General features: G+C 44.7%; 1 protein-coding gene across 2 annotated transcripts in view; it reads left to right on the forward strand.

The window, feature by feature from the left end:
- The first annotated feature begins 346 nt into the window (after positions 1–346).
- LOC119436854 (GRIP and coiled-coil domain-containing protein 2-like) overlaps positions 347–13,139 on the forward strand; it is a 213,243-nt gene continuing 200,450 nt past the window's right edge. Inside the window, exons 1-3 of one of the 2 annotated variants that reach the window (XM_049660037.1) lie at positions 347–501; positions 864–921; positions 10,681–10,765. In XM_049660037.1, coding sequence (XP_049515994.1) covers positions 874–921; positions 10,681–10,765 — 133 coding nt within the window. In that variant the 5' untranslated portion in view covers positions 347–501; positions 864–873. The remainder of the gene's footprint in view (positions 502–863; positions 922–10,680; positions 10,766–13,139) is intronic. The other variant, XM_049660038.1, reaches the window with a different exon arrangement.

Consider the following 13,139-nt stretch of genomic DNA (forward strand, 5'->3'; position numbering starts at 1 on the left):
TACCCAATACTTCTAGTTCACTGTACTCTATGGTTTCCTTCCTCCATAGTACGGTGGTGCAATGGGTATCAATATCATCAACTTGAAAAAGCATTGCCTTTGAGATTAACTTTTCACTTGGGCGTCGTTCAAGTTGAAGCATAGCCTTTGAGATTAGTTATTATCTTACACTGCCAAAAGTTACATTGAACTATCTGGACCATAAAATACGACCTTTCTGCGTAATTTGATCAAGAACAGAGCAGCAATAAGTGCTGATATTGTTTCTACAATTTTAAGAAAGAAACGAGTGTGCAATTAAAGTGACGATTTTTAATGTAAAGCCAGCGTATCGTGGCTAAGCGCACAATTAGCGCAGAAGAAAAAGTGGTTGTTTCCTTGTAAACCTTACACGCGCTCACGCGAAGCGTCGTCTCGAGCAGCTCGGAACGTACGGGGCGGCAGCTGTGCTGCTGGATCTGTGGACGTGGTTTTCGACATCTTGGACTCGGGCTCCTATTTGTACGTATTGTGGTACCACAAAATGCGAACTTTACTTTGAAAAGAGGAATCGGATCATGGTTACGCTAGTGTCACCTAAATGCCATACGCTATGTTCTCGTTCCTAGAGCGGTCGGTTAAGAGCTGTATTTCGATCATGGAATTATGATCTCGTCGCTGTTCTTCATTAACCCAACTCTAAAGGAAGCATGACTGTCGCGAGATCTTAAATGTCGAATTGGTTGCACTCTGTGCGTTATAAGACCTAGGCAGAGAGATCAACTACCACTTGCATTCTAAATTTTCACTTGTCAACAATAATTTCATATCGCATGCGATGTTCCACGTTGTCATTACCTATGTACTTCCCTCTCTACGTTTAGATGGATAGACATGGAAAGTTCTCAGGAACCACGCGCTGAGACTTCAAAGAAACAAACGGTAAGTCGTCGCATCCTCGTCGGTTTCCCACATGGATAGCGCCTCGATGTTCACCGTTTTGTTTTGATGTAATGATTGATTATTAATGGATGTCTTTTGCTTGCTTTTTTTTTATAGGAAAGTCCCAAAGTACGTATGCTATTCTTGCTTTCGTCGTGGTTAAAAACTTAAGTGCTTGTTCCATTTGCCTAGAGAAATTGAAGAAGCAAAATATGCACATTATGCACATACACGCACCACAAGTTCCGCTCGCAGTGCTGCACCTAGACCGCTCCCTTTCTCTTCTGTAGGTGACATCGTAGACAAAATTTTATGTGCAGAAAGTTTCTTTTCGTGACACGTTTAGTAGTTAACCTAATTATTATACCTTATTTATTTTTCATTACTGTTGGCATTCCTTAGACTTAAGCAGATTGACATTCTCACCATACTTTGTGTTGTATTCATGGTTTCTGTCCAAATCAGTGCTACCATGTATCAGCCTTACTGCCTCACTTCCTGGTGTGTGTACCTAGTACTAGTCTGACATGGAGAAGCGGGGACAAAATACTGTGCGAGCATGTGTCAGACTGCATTCTTGTGCCCTCTAAAGAAGCAAGCACCTGGTGTTGTGCACTTTTCGTGATCATGTGCCTGCTAATACGTCCACTTCTGGCCAGCATACGGTTGGAATCGCAATGAGTGCAAAAGAATATGCTCAGAAAGCAGTGTCTGTTGGCGACCGGCGGTGTGTGCGAGGCGTTGTTGCACGTCACAACAACCAAAATAGTCATTGCATTTCTAGCATAATCTTATTCATGTATTGCGATACCGATGGCAGTTTGATCACAAGTGACTGTATTGGCAGGCGAACAAAAAAAAGCATGCACAATGCGATGTCTTGACACCAGGTGCTTGCTTCGTTACAGTGCGCAAGAATGCAGTTTGGCTCGTGCTTGCAGATCCCACAGTATTTTGTACTGATCTGTGCATTTCTTCACACATTTGAAGGGGAAGCAGTCATGACATTCGCCTCCCCTTAACGTTCCTGTAATGTGAGGAGACGGCATTTTCCCATCAACTGTGTGTGATGCCTTTTTGAAAGGCATCACAGTGTTATACCCATCACTGCATGTGGTGCCAGTTGAAAGATGCCATGCATCGTTCAGCTGTGTTTGTCATAAATATTCTTTGCTCTACAAGTTTCATATCCCATTCAAGCACCAATTCTGTTTATTGAAAACTTATTTACACCACAAAACTTGCACCCTTCAGAATCATGAAAAGCATACAGCTGCTGAATGGATTCAGAATTTTACATTGTTCAGGGAGTTTTGTCTAATTTACAGAGTTTGGACTCCTCATGAGAACATTCTACAAGAACGTCAGATATGAGAATATGAACTATTTTATGTCTAGCATACTTGGAAAGAACCTGTCCAGAAGTGCTTGAAAAATATGCCTGATGTAAATCATTGTGAAAAACAATGAAGTGAAATATCAATTTCATCATTACTTTTACTTTTTATTTACTACCTTGGTGTGCAAAATTGTGGACACAGCACCCGAAAGGGACATGACTTACTTTATTGCTGCGTACTTCTGCTGTAGGTAATTGCATTGCAGGGAATGCATAATAGGGTACTAATATTAACAGAACAAATATGTGTGCGTGTGTCACACACGTTTTTTTCCTTAATGGATGAGGCTAGAAGTCTCCTAGCAGTTGGTAAATACAAAAAGGGTCAACAGACTGCTTAAGCTTGCAACAGTCCCTTTTTATAGACATTTCTTTGCACTCCAAACATTGTTTGTGCTTACATTCTAACTTAATTGACCTACTTAATTATCCTGCACTTTCAAAAAGTGTTTTCCCAGAGCTTATGTGGCATTCTTGCCATTTGTTCCATTTTCAGGGCACATGTTAGGCCCTCTAACAAGGCTTTCAAAATTAACATGCTCAAAATGTAGGAATATGGATGCTTGTAGCCTGGTTGTATGAAAAATGGGCAATTGTGTAGTACAGAGGCAGCTGTATCCCTGTTTTTTTAGTGTGTCCGTTTGTTTTGCCCGTAGTACCCGTTGTTAAGTGTCACAATTATAAATTTAAATCTCGGAACGTAATCAACATTTGCCTAGACAGGTAGGCTGGGGACTTGGATAAAGCAGTTAATTTTGTAGCTAGGGCACTGGTCATATAAAAGGACACCAGTAAGAAGTGCATAGTAGCATTTAATAGCATAGTGATATTTAGGCCATTTTTAACTGGATTGTATGTAGGCATTGCTTATGATTTTTAAGGAAGTTTTTCTGCACTGCAGCTTGACATTCACTCTGGCACAGCTTGAGATGACCGTAGAGTAACGTAATCAACATTTGCCTAGACAGGTAGGCTGGGGACTTGGATAAAGCAGTTGATTTTGTAGCTAGGGCACTGGTCATATAAAAGGACACCAGTAAGAAGTGCATAGTAGCATTTAATAGCATAGTGATATTTAGGCCATTTTTAACTGGATTGTATGTAGGCATTGCTTATGATTTTTAAGGAAGTTTTTCTGCACTGCAGCTTGACATTCACTCTGGCACAGCTTGAGATGACCGTAGAGTAGGTGCTTGCTGTCAGCATTTATGAGCCAGCATGCACCAAAGTATTGGGGGGTGGGGGGTAGATGCATGTACATGGTGCAAGAGGTATTTGAGAACACAATGTTGGCTTCAGGCAGAATAGAATATCTCCAGTAAAAATAGACAATTTTCACCAAACTTTGGGAAATACTTCTCTTACGGTTTATTTCCACAATTACTCAACGATTCCGCCAACCGTAGCAATAACGGATTCAGTTCGGCTTCGGAAACGATTACATGCACGGATCAGGTGGTCCATAGAGATGTTGGCCATTGAGTCAGCAATGGCGGCCTTCAAGGAGTCTTTTGTATTATGTGGCTGTTTGTTGGCCTCTCTCTCAACGACGCCCCAGACATAGTAGTCGAGCGGTTTTAACCCTGGAGAACTAGGAGGCCACAAGTTGGGAGTGATGTAGTCGCAGAAGTTGCTAGCCAGACACTCCTGGGTGACGCAGGCAGTGTGGGCGGAAGCCGAATCTTGTTGAAATACATGAGGTCTTCCTTTCGAAACAGTCTCTATCCACGGCTTTACGATGGTGGCAAGCACCTCCATGTACGCGGCAGCATTAACGCGGAGTCCTTCTGCAAAGAAGTGTGGCTGCATGACGTCACCCTCGTTGCTGACGACGGCTAACACCATCACAAATGACAGAAATTTTGTACGCATCACTGTAGGCACCTCATCAGTGCTTGTGCAAAGCCACCTGTCGTTATGGCGGTTAACTTTTTGGTCTTGGGTCAAAGTTCTTTTCATCTGAAAAAAAAAAAAAAACAGCATTCCAGGCACCTCAGGTCTCTTCAGCTTGCTTAGCAAGCGCTTGGACCGGAGCAGAAGATTCTCCTGAGTTTTATTGGACATGAATTGCCCCCTCCTCATGACACAGGAATGGTACCTCAAGTCCTTGTGCACAGCGAGACTGACAGTCGACTCCACAACTTGGAGCTCCTTTGCAATGGCCCGCATTGACTTCCCTGGGTCGCCACTCACAATGACTTGCAGCTGCCAGAGAAAATCGAGGGTTGTTCTGATGACGTCTGATTGCTGACTGTGCTTTTTCCTTTTCGCCACAAATGCCACATCACCGCCAGAACACATTAGTTCTGTCCGCACCTTGTAAACGAAAGGCTTCGCTACATTGAGAAAGGTGACAATTTCCAAGTCGCTGTTGTGTGCGGCCAGCGCGACGAGGACTCTATGGTATTTTATTTCCTGCGTCAACCTGTACGCTTTCATGTTTGAACAAACTGTGCAGTATGAATGATAAGGGGTCAATCATCAAGAAGCCGCACGCCTAGAAAGATATGATGAGCCTGCGGGCATCTATGGCAATAAGGGATAGTGTTCTCAAATACCTTGTGGTAGGATGTGGTGTGTGGACCTGCAGCCTGAGAGACAGAGCTTGAAGTGCACTAGTATACGCCTATAGTCGGGTACAACTTTAGAAGACAGAAGAGGCCCTGCCCAGTTGACCGAAGCGCAGCAGACAATTCCTCCGCGACTAAAGAAATAGTCCCGCTCAAAAAATTGTAACCGCTTCTAAAACGCGTATTTGTCGGTATAAATAAGATTTGTGTATCTTGACGAGTAGTTTGGTAAAACTATCATGATGGAAATGCTACAGTACATGCCGGATCGCGCGAGAAAAATAACTCCATGCCTTCTACAACGCTGTGCGTCGTCTGCTACGGAGCAAGATCGACGGCACCGGGACTGTAATTATAAAGCAGTCGCTGGCTTAATAGCATAAGATTCATATATACTTTTTGTGTGTTTGCACAAGCTTATTTTTTTTTAAATGTGTTAGGCTTATTTTTAATTAATTTTTTTTCTTTTTTTTTTGCGGTTGCGAACCTGCGATCTCGTGAGTTCGCGCATGATCGCGCGCGGCATTCCGTGCCAGTTTTCCGCCATGGAGCCCAGCAAGGTGACATTGGAACGCGATCCTTTCTTGCCGAACGAGCCTTGTGTCGCCTCGATGACCACCACCCACCAGAATCCGCTCTTCACAATCACACCGCTCTTGTTCTTGCCGAGGCAAGAACAAGAGCGGCCACATCTGAACAGCGATTCATGCAACATGATCTTCCACTGCTACACGTTTTGGCGTAACAGGCAGCCTGAACGCAGCATGGAGGACACGAGAAAGTTTGTCGCCGACATGCTCAGTGTCAGTGGAAGGACTGTGTTCAGGGTGAGGGAGGAAGTTAAAGCTTCGAATTTTTCGGGTGGCAAACTGACGACGCCCTCGCGAAAGTGCCCACGCAATGCGAAGAAGAGAAGACGCAGCGCGAAGGTTTGACAGCTTCACATTGTGCGCGCTGAGGTCATGTGTGCACGATTTCTTTCGCCGCAACGAGATACCGACGGTCGAGAAGATAACTACCGAGTTCTCGGAGCGTATGGAACTCCCATCACTAAGGCGGTGTACTGTGCGTCGCCTGCTTGCCGAGATCGGCTTCAAGCACAAAAAGAGAAGCCGCAACTTGCTGCTTATCGACCGGGATGACATCACCGATTGGCGGAATCGCTACCTCCGTGATGTGGAGCGCTACCGGGCGAAAGGCCGAAAGATCTTCTACCTGGACGAGACATGGGTGACGGCGGGACACACTCGGTCGATCGTGTGGACAACACCGTGGTGCAGAAGTGCGGACGCCTGTTCGCTCGAGCAAATGGCCTGACGACGGGTCTAAAACAACCTTCTGGGAAAGGTCAGCGCCTGATCGTGACGCACATCGGCAGCGAGGATGGTTTCTTCGACGGCTGCTTGGATGTATTCCGAGGCCAAAAGACAGGCGACTACCACGAGGAAATGGACGGCAATCGCTTTGAGGGCTGGTTCAATGACGTTCTGCAGAAGTTGCCAGCTGGTAGCGTCATTGTTTTAGACAATGCACCTTACCATAGCCGGTGAGAAGAGAAATTGCCGACGACGGCCTGGAAGAAGGAAAAGATACAGGAGTGGCTCACAAGCAAGAACATCACCTTCAGTGAAAGGATGATAACGAAGCAGCTGCTTGAGCTGGTGGCATCTGTAAAGTCACGCTTTCTGAGCTACATCGTAGACAACACAGCTGTAAGGGCCGGTTGCATTGTACTCAGGCTCCCGCTGTACCACTGCGAATTTAATCCCATTGAGCTTGTGTGGGCCAAGATCAAAAATGGCATCGCTGCGGACAACAGAGACTTCAAGCTGTCCACGGTCGATGTCATCTTGAGGGAGAAAATCAAGCAGGTAACGGCGGAAGACTGGAGGAAGAGCATTCAACCTGTGATGGACTTGGAGGCAAAGTTCAGACTTGACACGTCTGGGAGTGAGCACATTCAACCCATCATCATCCAGCTGGGTGAAGATGACACTGAAGAAAGCGACTCCGACTGCGAGCTGTCTGGCATTGACCCACTCGAAGAAGCATAAAGGCTTCTTCTTAATGAAAGAACAGCCCTTATTAGGGCTAGCAAAATTTTGCCGGTGGGTTCGCAACAGCCAACAATCCATTCTGTGACCTCTCAAATAAATAAGCAGTTCCATTTATGGCATATTCCTTATAATAGACGCTCAATTCTGATAAGCAAGGTCCTGCACACATTGTGCTGGATTTAAGAAGTAGCATAGAAACACATTTAAATGCTGGCATATCTGAATTGAAACACTATTGTTAACCCTGATTATCGTTGGCGGGCTCAAAATGCTCATTCGGGCAGCCACCGTCGTGTTTGACGCGCCCCATAGTGAAATAGCAGTAGTCAGAGCACGCTTTATGGTTCTGTTAGCAGTCTGCACTAGAAATCACAGTCATGTCATAGTGAGTGCTGGTGAAATAGCAGTAGACAACACGAAACTGACAGCCACTGTCAGCAGCTTGCATGCCAAAGCACATTCATGTGGTTGCATTGTTTATTTTGTTATCTGGCTCACACAAGTAATGCGAATAAGAGAACAAATATAAGACATCATTAGCTTAGTGAGGCCCAAAATGCTCATTGAGGCAGCCACCGTCGAGTTTGGTGTGCCCCACAGTGAAATAGCAGAAGTCAGAGCACGCTTTATGGTTCTGTTAGCAGTCTGCACTGGAAATCACAGTCATGTCATAGCGAGTGGTGGTGAAATAGCAGCAGACAACACGAAACTGACAGCCACTGTCAGCAGCTTGAATGCCAAAGCACATTCATGGGGTTGGATTGTTTATTTTGTTATCTGGCTCACACTAGTAATGCAATTAAAGAACAAATATAAAACATCATTAGCTTAGTGAGGCCCAAAATGGTCATTCAGGCAGCCACCGTCGAGTTTGACGCGCCCCATAGTGAAATAGCAGTAGTCAGAGCACGCTTCATGGTTCTGTTAGCAGTCTGCACTGGAAATCACAGTCATGTCATAGCGAGTGGTGGTGAAATAGCAGCAGACAACACGAAACTGACAGCCACTGTCAGCAGCTTGCATGCCAAAGTACATTCATGTGGTTGCATTGTTTATTTTGTTATCGGGCTCACACAAGTAATGCGAATAAGAGAACGAATATAAAACATCATTAGCTTAGTGAGGCCCAAAATGGTCATTCAGGCAGCCACCGTCGAGTTTGACGCGCCCCATAGTGAAATAGCAGTAGTCAGAGCACGCTTTATGGCTCCGTTAGCAGTCTGCACTGAAAATTGAAGTGTTATCATAGCCAATTTTTAATTTATTAATCTGACTCGAGCAAGTAATGCGAATGCAAGCACAATTATTAATGTTATTAACTTTGCTAGCACTTTTTTGTCATATTTACTTACCGGAAAAATGCTCAGCAAAGTTGAACGTGTTTTAGTGAGTCACTTTGTTCATTACAAGCCGTAGGCAAATTGACGGACAGATTCAGACAGTGATATTAGGGAAGTAATAAATGGTGAAAGTTGCAAAAGCTCTCGCAGCACTGCTTTGCTGGACTCCATTCACTAGAAACTGCATTTGTAATGATGAAAGCGTCAAGACAGGAAATGATACCCCACTGCACAATGTTATATATATATGTGTACCACCACATGTGATGGGCAGCAAAATCATCTGTTTATTAAGACTGAATGCAACAACATAGCAAGGTGCTGTTTCACAATATGGCACCTTTTCATGTGCACTTCTGGCAAGCTACCGTATTCACTGATGCATAAACACATTAACAGGGGTAAGAGACGAAGTAACTGTGCAAGCAATGTGATGCTTTTAACATTTTGTATCTGTCAATGTTTCTGTTGTCACAGCTGATAGAACTTTCTTTGGTGCAAGTTGGCTAATCACGTTGCGGCAACAGCACAAGAAGCAAGGTCAGAATAGTAGGAGAAAACAAAGCAAGGTGACAGACTGAGGAGGCAAGGTAGACAAGAGAGAATGGCTTTAATGACATCGAAGAGGCCAGCCCTGCTATTCACAGAACTTGGTGCTTTGAATGAGACGAGTTAATGGAATTGTAAAGACGTGGCTACAGCATGCTTACAAGAACAAATGCAAAAATAAAAGGATAGAAATAGGAATAAATACATACATGCACGGAAGAACTCACATATTCACACACATGAACACAAACGCGAGCGCGAAAACTAAGATCTAAAATACAAAAAAAAGGGCAAAATAACAAATATACACCAACACACAAGAAAACACGCACACACATTTAACGCAGACGTGAGTTGAACTATTAGGAGTCAGTTCACAAGCAGCTGTGCCTACTTTGTCGTACTTGTTTTTAATGTACATATTGGCTCTGTTGCCTTCACTGTCATAGGAATTTTTAGTAGCGACATATCACGACAAAGCGCAAAGCTGTGTTGCGGGAAAGCAAGTCGAGCGCTGGCAGCACAGCTTATGCGCGATTGTGTCACAGCCAGCTTTCTACAGCTGGCGCGTGCAGTGAGCGAAGAGTTCTAAGCCACACAGCGACGCGAATTCATGCCAAGCTTCCTTGTAACGGCACTAGTGTATCAGTCATAATTTTATATTAGCATTGAGGCTGACATTAAGGGAACAAACACTGCCTCCAAACGCCTGACCGTTAATAATCCAATGACATTCGCTCAAGCAGCGCGTGTTAGTCACTGATTGTTAGCATTGGTGGAAAGCAATCAATCGACAGTGCTACAGAACACTCGAACGACGCTGCTAGACTCTCGGCTATTTTATCACACTGCTGCCAACGATCGGTCATTTGCACGCTGAGCTGGCAGCAACGAATCTTTGCGTGGGAGGTTGCTTTCACAAATCTTTTCTGTTGAGAAACTCGCAGGTTGGTTTAATCCGCGCACGCTTTTCTCATTTATCCTGATAATGGTTTTGCTCCATCACTTCACCACGTCCGACGAGAAACGCAGGGGCACAGTACACAAACACACCCGCCGCTCACAGTAGGTACCAGACTTTGTCGAACTCTCTTCGTCGTAACTTCACTTAGGAGCAAAACAAAACACCACGGAACAAACATGCACAATGTTTGTTTGCAGCGGTATGTCGCCGCGGGATCCTGTTTCCAGACGAAGCGCAGCGCAGCATCACCGATGTTCGCTGCAATCTTTCTTTGCCGGCTCACGGCTCAGAACAAACGTATGCTGCACAAATTGTGCATCATAAGCTCGCAATAATATTTCCGGCATGACAGACCACCACAAACAATTCGAATTCACTCTGACGAAGGAAGACGCTCAGAGCTGACGCGACTCGGCCCAGTTCGAAGCGAGGGCGGCCATGTTAGGCATGTTCTCCGTTGGCGGGCACACCGGCCGTCCGGCTCATGACGTCACCTGAAGTGCGCGCCTATTGGTGGAGGCTCGTGTGAATCCGCCTTTGAGGGGCAAATGCCGCTGCCTTCTAAAGTTGTATCCGACTATAGTGATAAGTCTTGCTGCTGTGGAGATCTTGGAAGATAAAAATGCTGCATTGCAAAGCAAGTAGAATTATAAAAAAAATTACATTCTGTACTTTTTGCTATAGGCAATTTTATGGGGTCTTGTAGAAATGGTTTTAACTCCATTGCAGTTATGTAGAAAAAAATAGATAGTATTGTCTAGGAACCTTTTATGGGTGTGTCAGTAAAGGTTGCAAAATGTGGGCTGCTGGTTATAAATAGGGCATGCTAGACATATTAATCCAAGTGTGCACTTTTGTGACTGCAATGGTCCTTGTGTAGGTGGACGAGGCTACTAGAGAAGACCTGATCAAGCAGGTGAAGCGTCAGCTTGCTATACTTCAGAAAGCTAAGGCAAAGTGTGACGGTGAGTGCTCACATCTTCAGTGTGGTAATCTTTTAGGGAGGGTATTTTCCAATTGTGACTGTGGACAAATTTGGGAACGACTTTTGCATTATTGAGTGCAGTTATGAAGTGTTATGAATAGAGACCGGATTTTAGGCAAATGCCTTTTTTTCTTCCTTGCGCTCCTATCGCCCCACTTCGATATTGTGGGGCTCTTCCCCAACCCGTAGCGCGTACAATCGCAGCTACGTAGGGTTCGGGCGAATAAGGCAACAAGCGAGTCAACTCAACAACGTTTATTGCTGTGGGCAATAAAACACACTTGCAGAGGGAAGTCCGCTCTGTATAATAAGTAATAAAATAGGCTTGCCTCGTCGCGTGTGGTAGTCACGCAAACGAGGTCACTCACGGGTTGCAGCGGGTAAATCCATATGGGCAGGTATAAAAGAGCGCGACCGAGAGACCCCCCAGGCTCTCTGACCTCTCTACACCTACCTGCCCATACAGATTTACCCGCTGCAACCCGTGAGTGACCTCGTTTGTGTGACTACCACACGCGACGAGGCAAGCCTATTTTATTACTTATTATACAGAGCGGACTTCCCTCTGCAAGTGTGTTTTATTGCCCACAGCAATAAACGTTGTTGAGTTGACTCGCTTGTTGCCTTATTCGGCCGAACCCTACGTAGCAGTGATTATACGCGCTACAGGTTGGGGAAGACTTCCACATTTGGCGCCCCACGTTGGGCGCCAGATGTGGGGTCTCACACATGCTCTTGGGACAAAGGAACGACAACACAGTAGCGCAAACAATCAAAAGGGCATTTATTGCACCTTTCATACACTAATACACACTAGCCGAATTACTACCAATGGAACATTCACATGGGCGCGCGACAAATCAAGGAAGTCCGACTCACTGCGACCAGATAGCGAGCGAATATGTTCACCCCACGCTATGATACCATCGCCTAGTCGTTCACGTGTACGGTCACGTGTGTATTAGTGTATGAAAGGTGCAATAAATGCCCTTTTGATTGTTTGCACTACTGTGTTGTTGTTCCTTTGTCCCAAGAGCATGTGTGAGACCCCACAATATATGAGCATGAATTAGAGTTAAAGAAGTGCTTTTATAGTGCTTTTATAGTGCCTATAAATGCCTATTTTGGCATTTGTGCCTAAATGTCTATAAATGCCTATTTTCAATATCGGCGCCTATATGAACACTATTTAGCCTCAAGTTTCGCTTTCGAGTGCAGTTAAAGACCGTTATTCATGTTACCGGGCAACATTGACTGTTCGGAACTCTATGGAGTTCAACCTAGTTCCGGGAGTTGGTTGAATTAAAGTTCAGCCAACTCCCGGAAAACAGCTGCTAGCAGCATTGAAATGAGGCGCGCCAGCCAGCATACGCCGCTGCGCTGACATTGCGCGAGCGGTCGGCGAATGCGAAACTGCGGAGAGTCGTCAGGGGAAAGGAGAGTGAAGAGCAAAAGAAGAAAGAAAAATGTAATGTGCACGCGGCTTTCGTTTTGTTTAAATTTAATTTTAAGGTGTTCACCGCCGTCGGGCGTTCCTTCTCAGCGTACGAGATCGTTCTCAGTGACAAGAGGCACAATTTTGAATCCAAAAATCGGAGATGGTGGTAGTTTGCTATTGTTTCCACAATCTTCACAGTGATTCTTAGACTACGTTCCGCGTGCTCTCCAAACATTTCTTCAAACATGTGTACTTCAAATGGGCGGAAGTGTATTTGGCAGTGTTGGTATGTCTTGCCTGTACAATTCGGATAATGTCATTGTATATGAGAAAATTGCCAAGAGTTGTACCTAACAGTCCACATGTAAGAACATGCTAATTTCTTAATAAATCGTAGTCTCTCTTGCATTTGTTGTTTGTATGTTTTTATTGTGTCCTAAATTAATTGCGTCAGGCAGACATAAAGTATCGCTTTTTTTAATCAGTATTCCCAGCTTTCAAGTATTCTTTTTCATGCCTGTTTCACTATATGCGATGCTTGAGTACAGTGGCCATTGAACATGAATATGAGCAGTGTGCTTATTGAATGAAGCCAATTGATCATCATTAGCCCAGCAGTCTTATGGGACAATTGCATGACCATGTTCAACTGTTGGCGCCTTTGTGCCATCATAGACAATAATATTTCTTGTTTTCCTATCGTAGATATAGGCCACGCACGTCTCCGTTTGAAATTTTTGGCATTTATGTAAAAATTTATAGTGCCTATATTTACGACATTGGAGGCCTAAAAGGTTGTTTTGCCTGCCTATTTTTGGCGCCTAAAATGCACTTTTTTAATGCCTAAAGATCCGGCCTCTAGTTATGAACATTGTTTGATTCAGTAGCGCACCCAGGATCTCTGCCAGGGGGGGGG

The sequence above is a fragment of the Dermacentor silvarum genome, chromosome 1 (genome assembly GCF_013339745.2).
Source record: "Dermacentor silvarum isolate Dsil-2018 chromosome 1, BIME_Dsil_1.4, whole genome shotgun sequence".
In the NCBI taxonomy this organism is placed as follows: Eukaryota; Metazoa; Arthropoda; class Arachnida; order Ixodida; family Ixodidae; genus Dermacentor; species Dermacentor silvarum.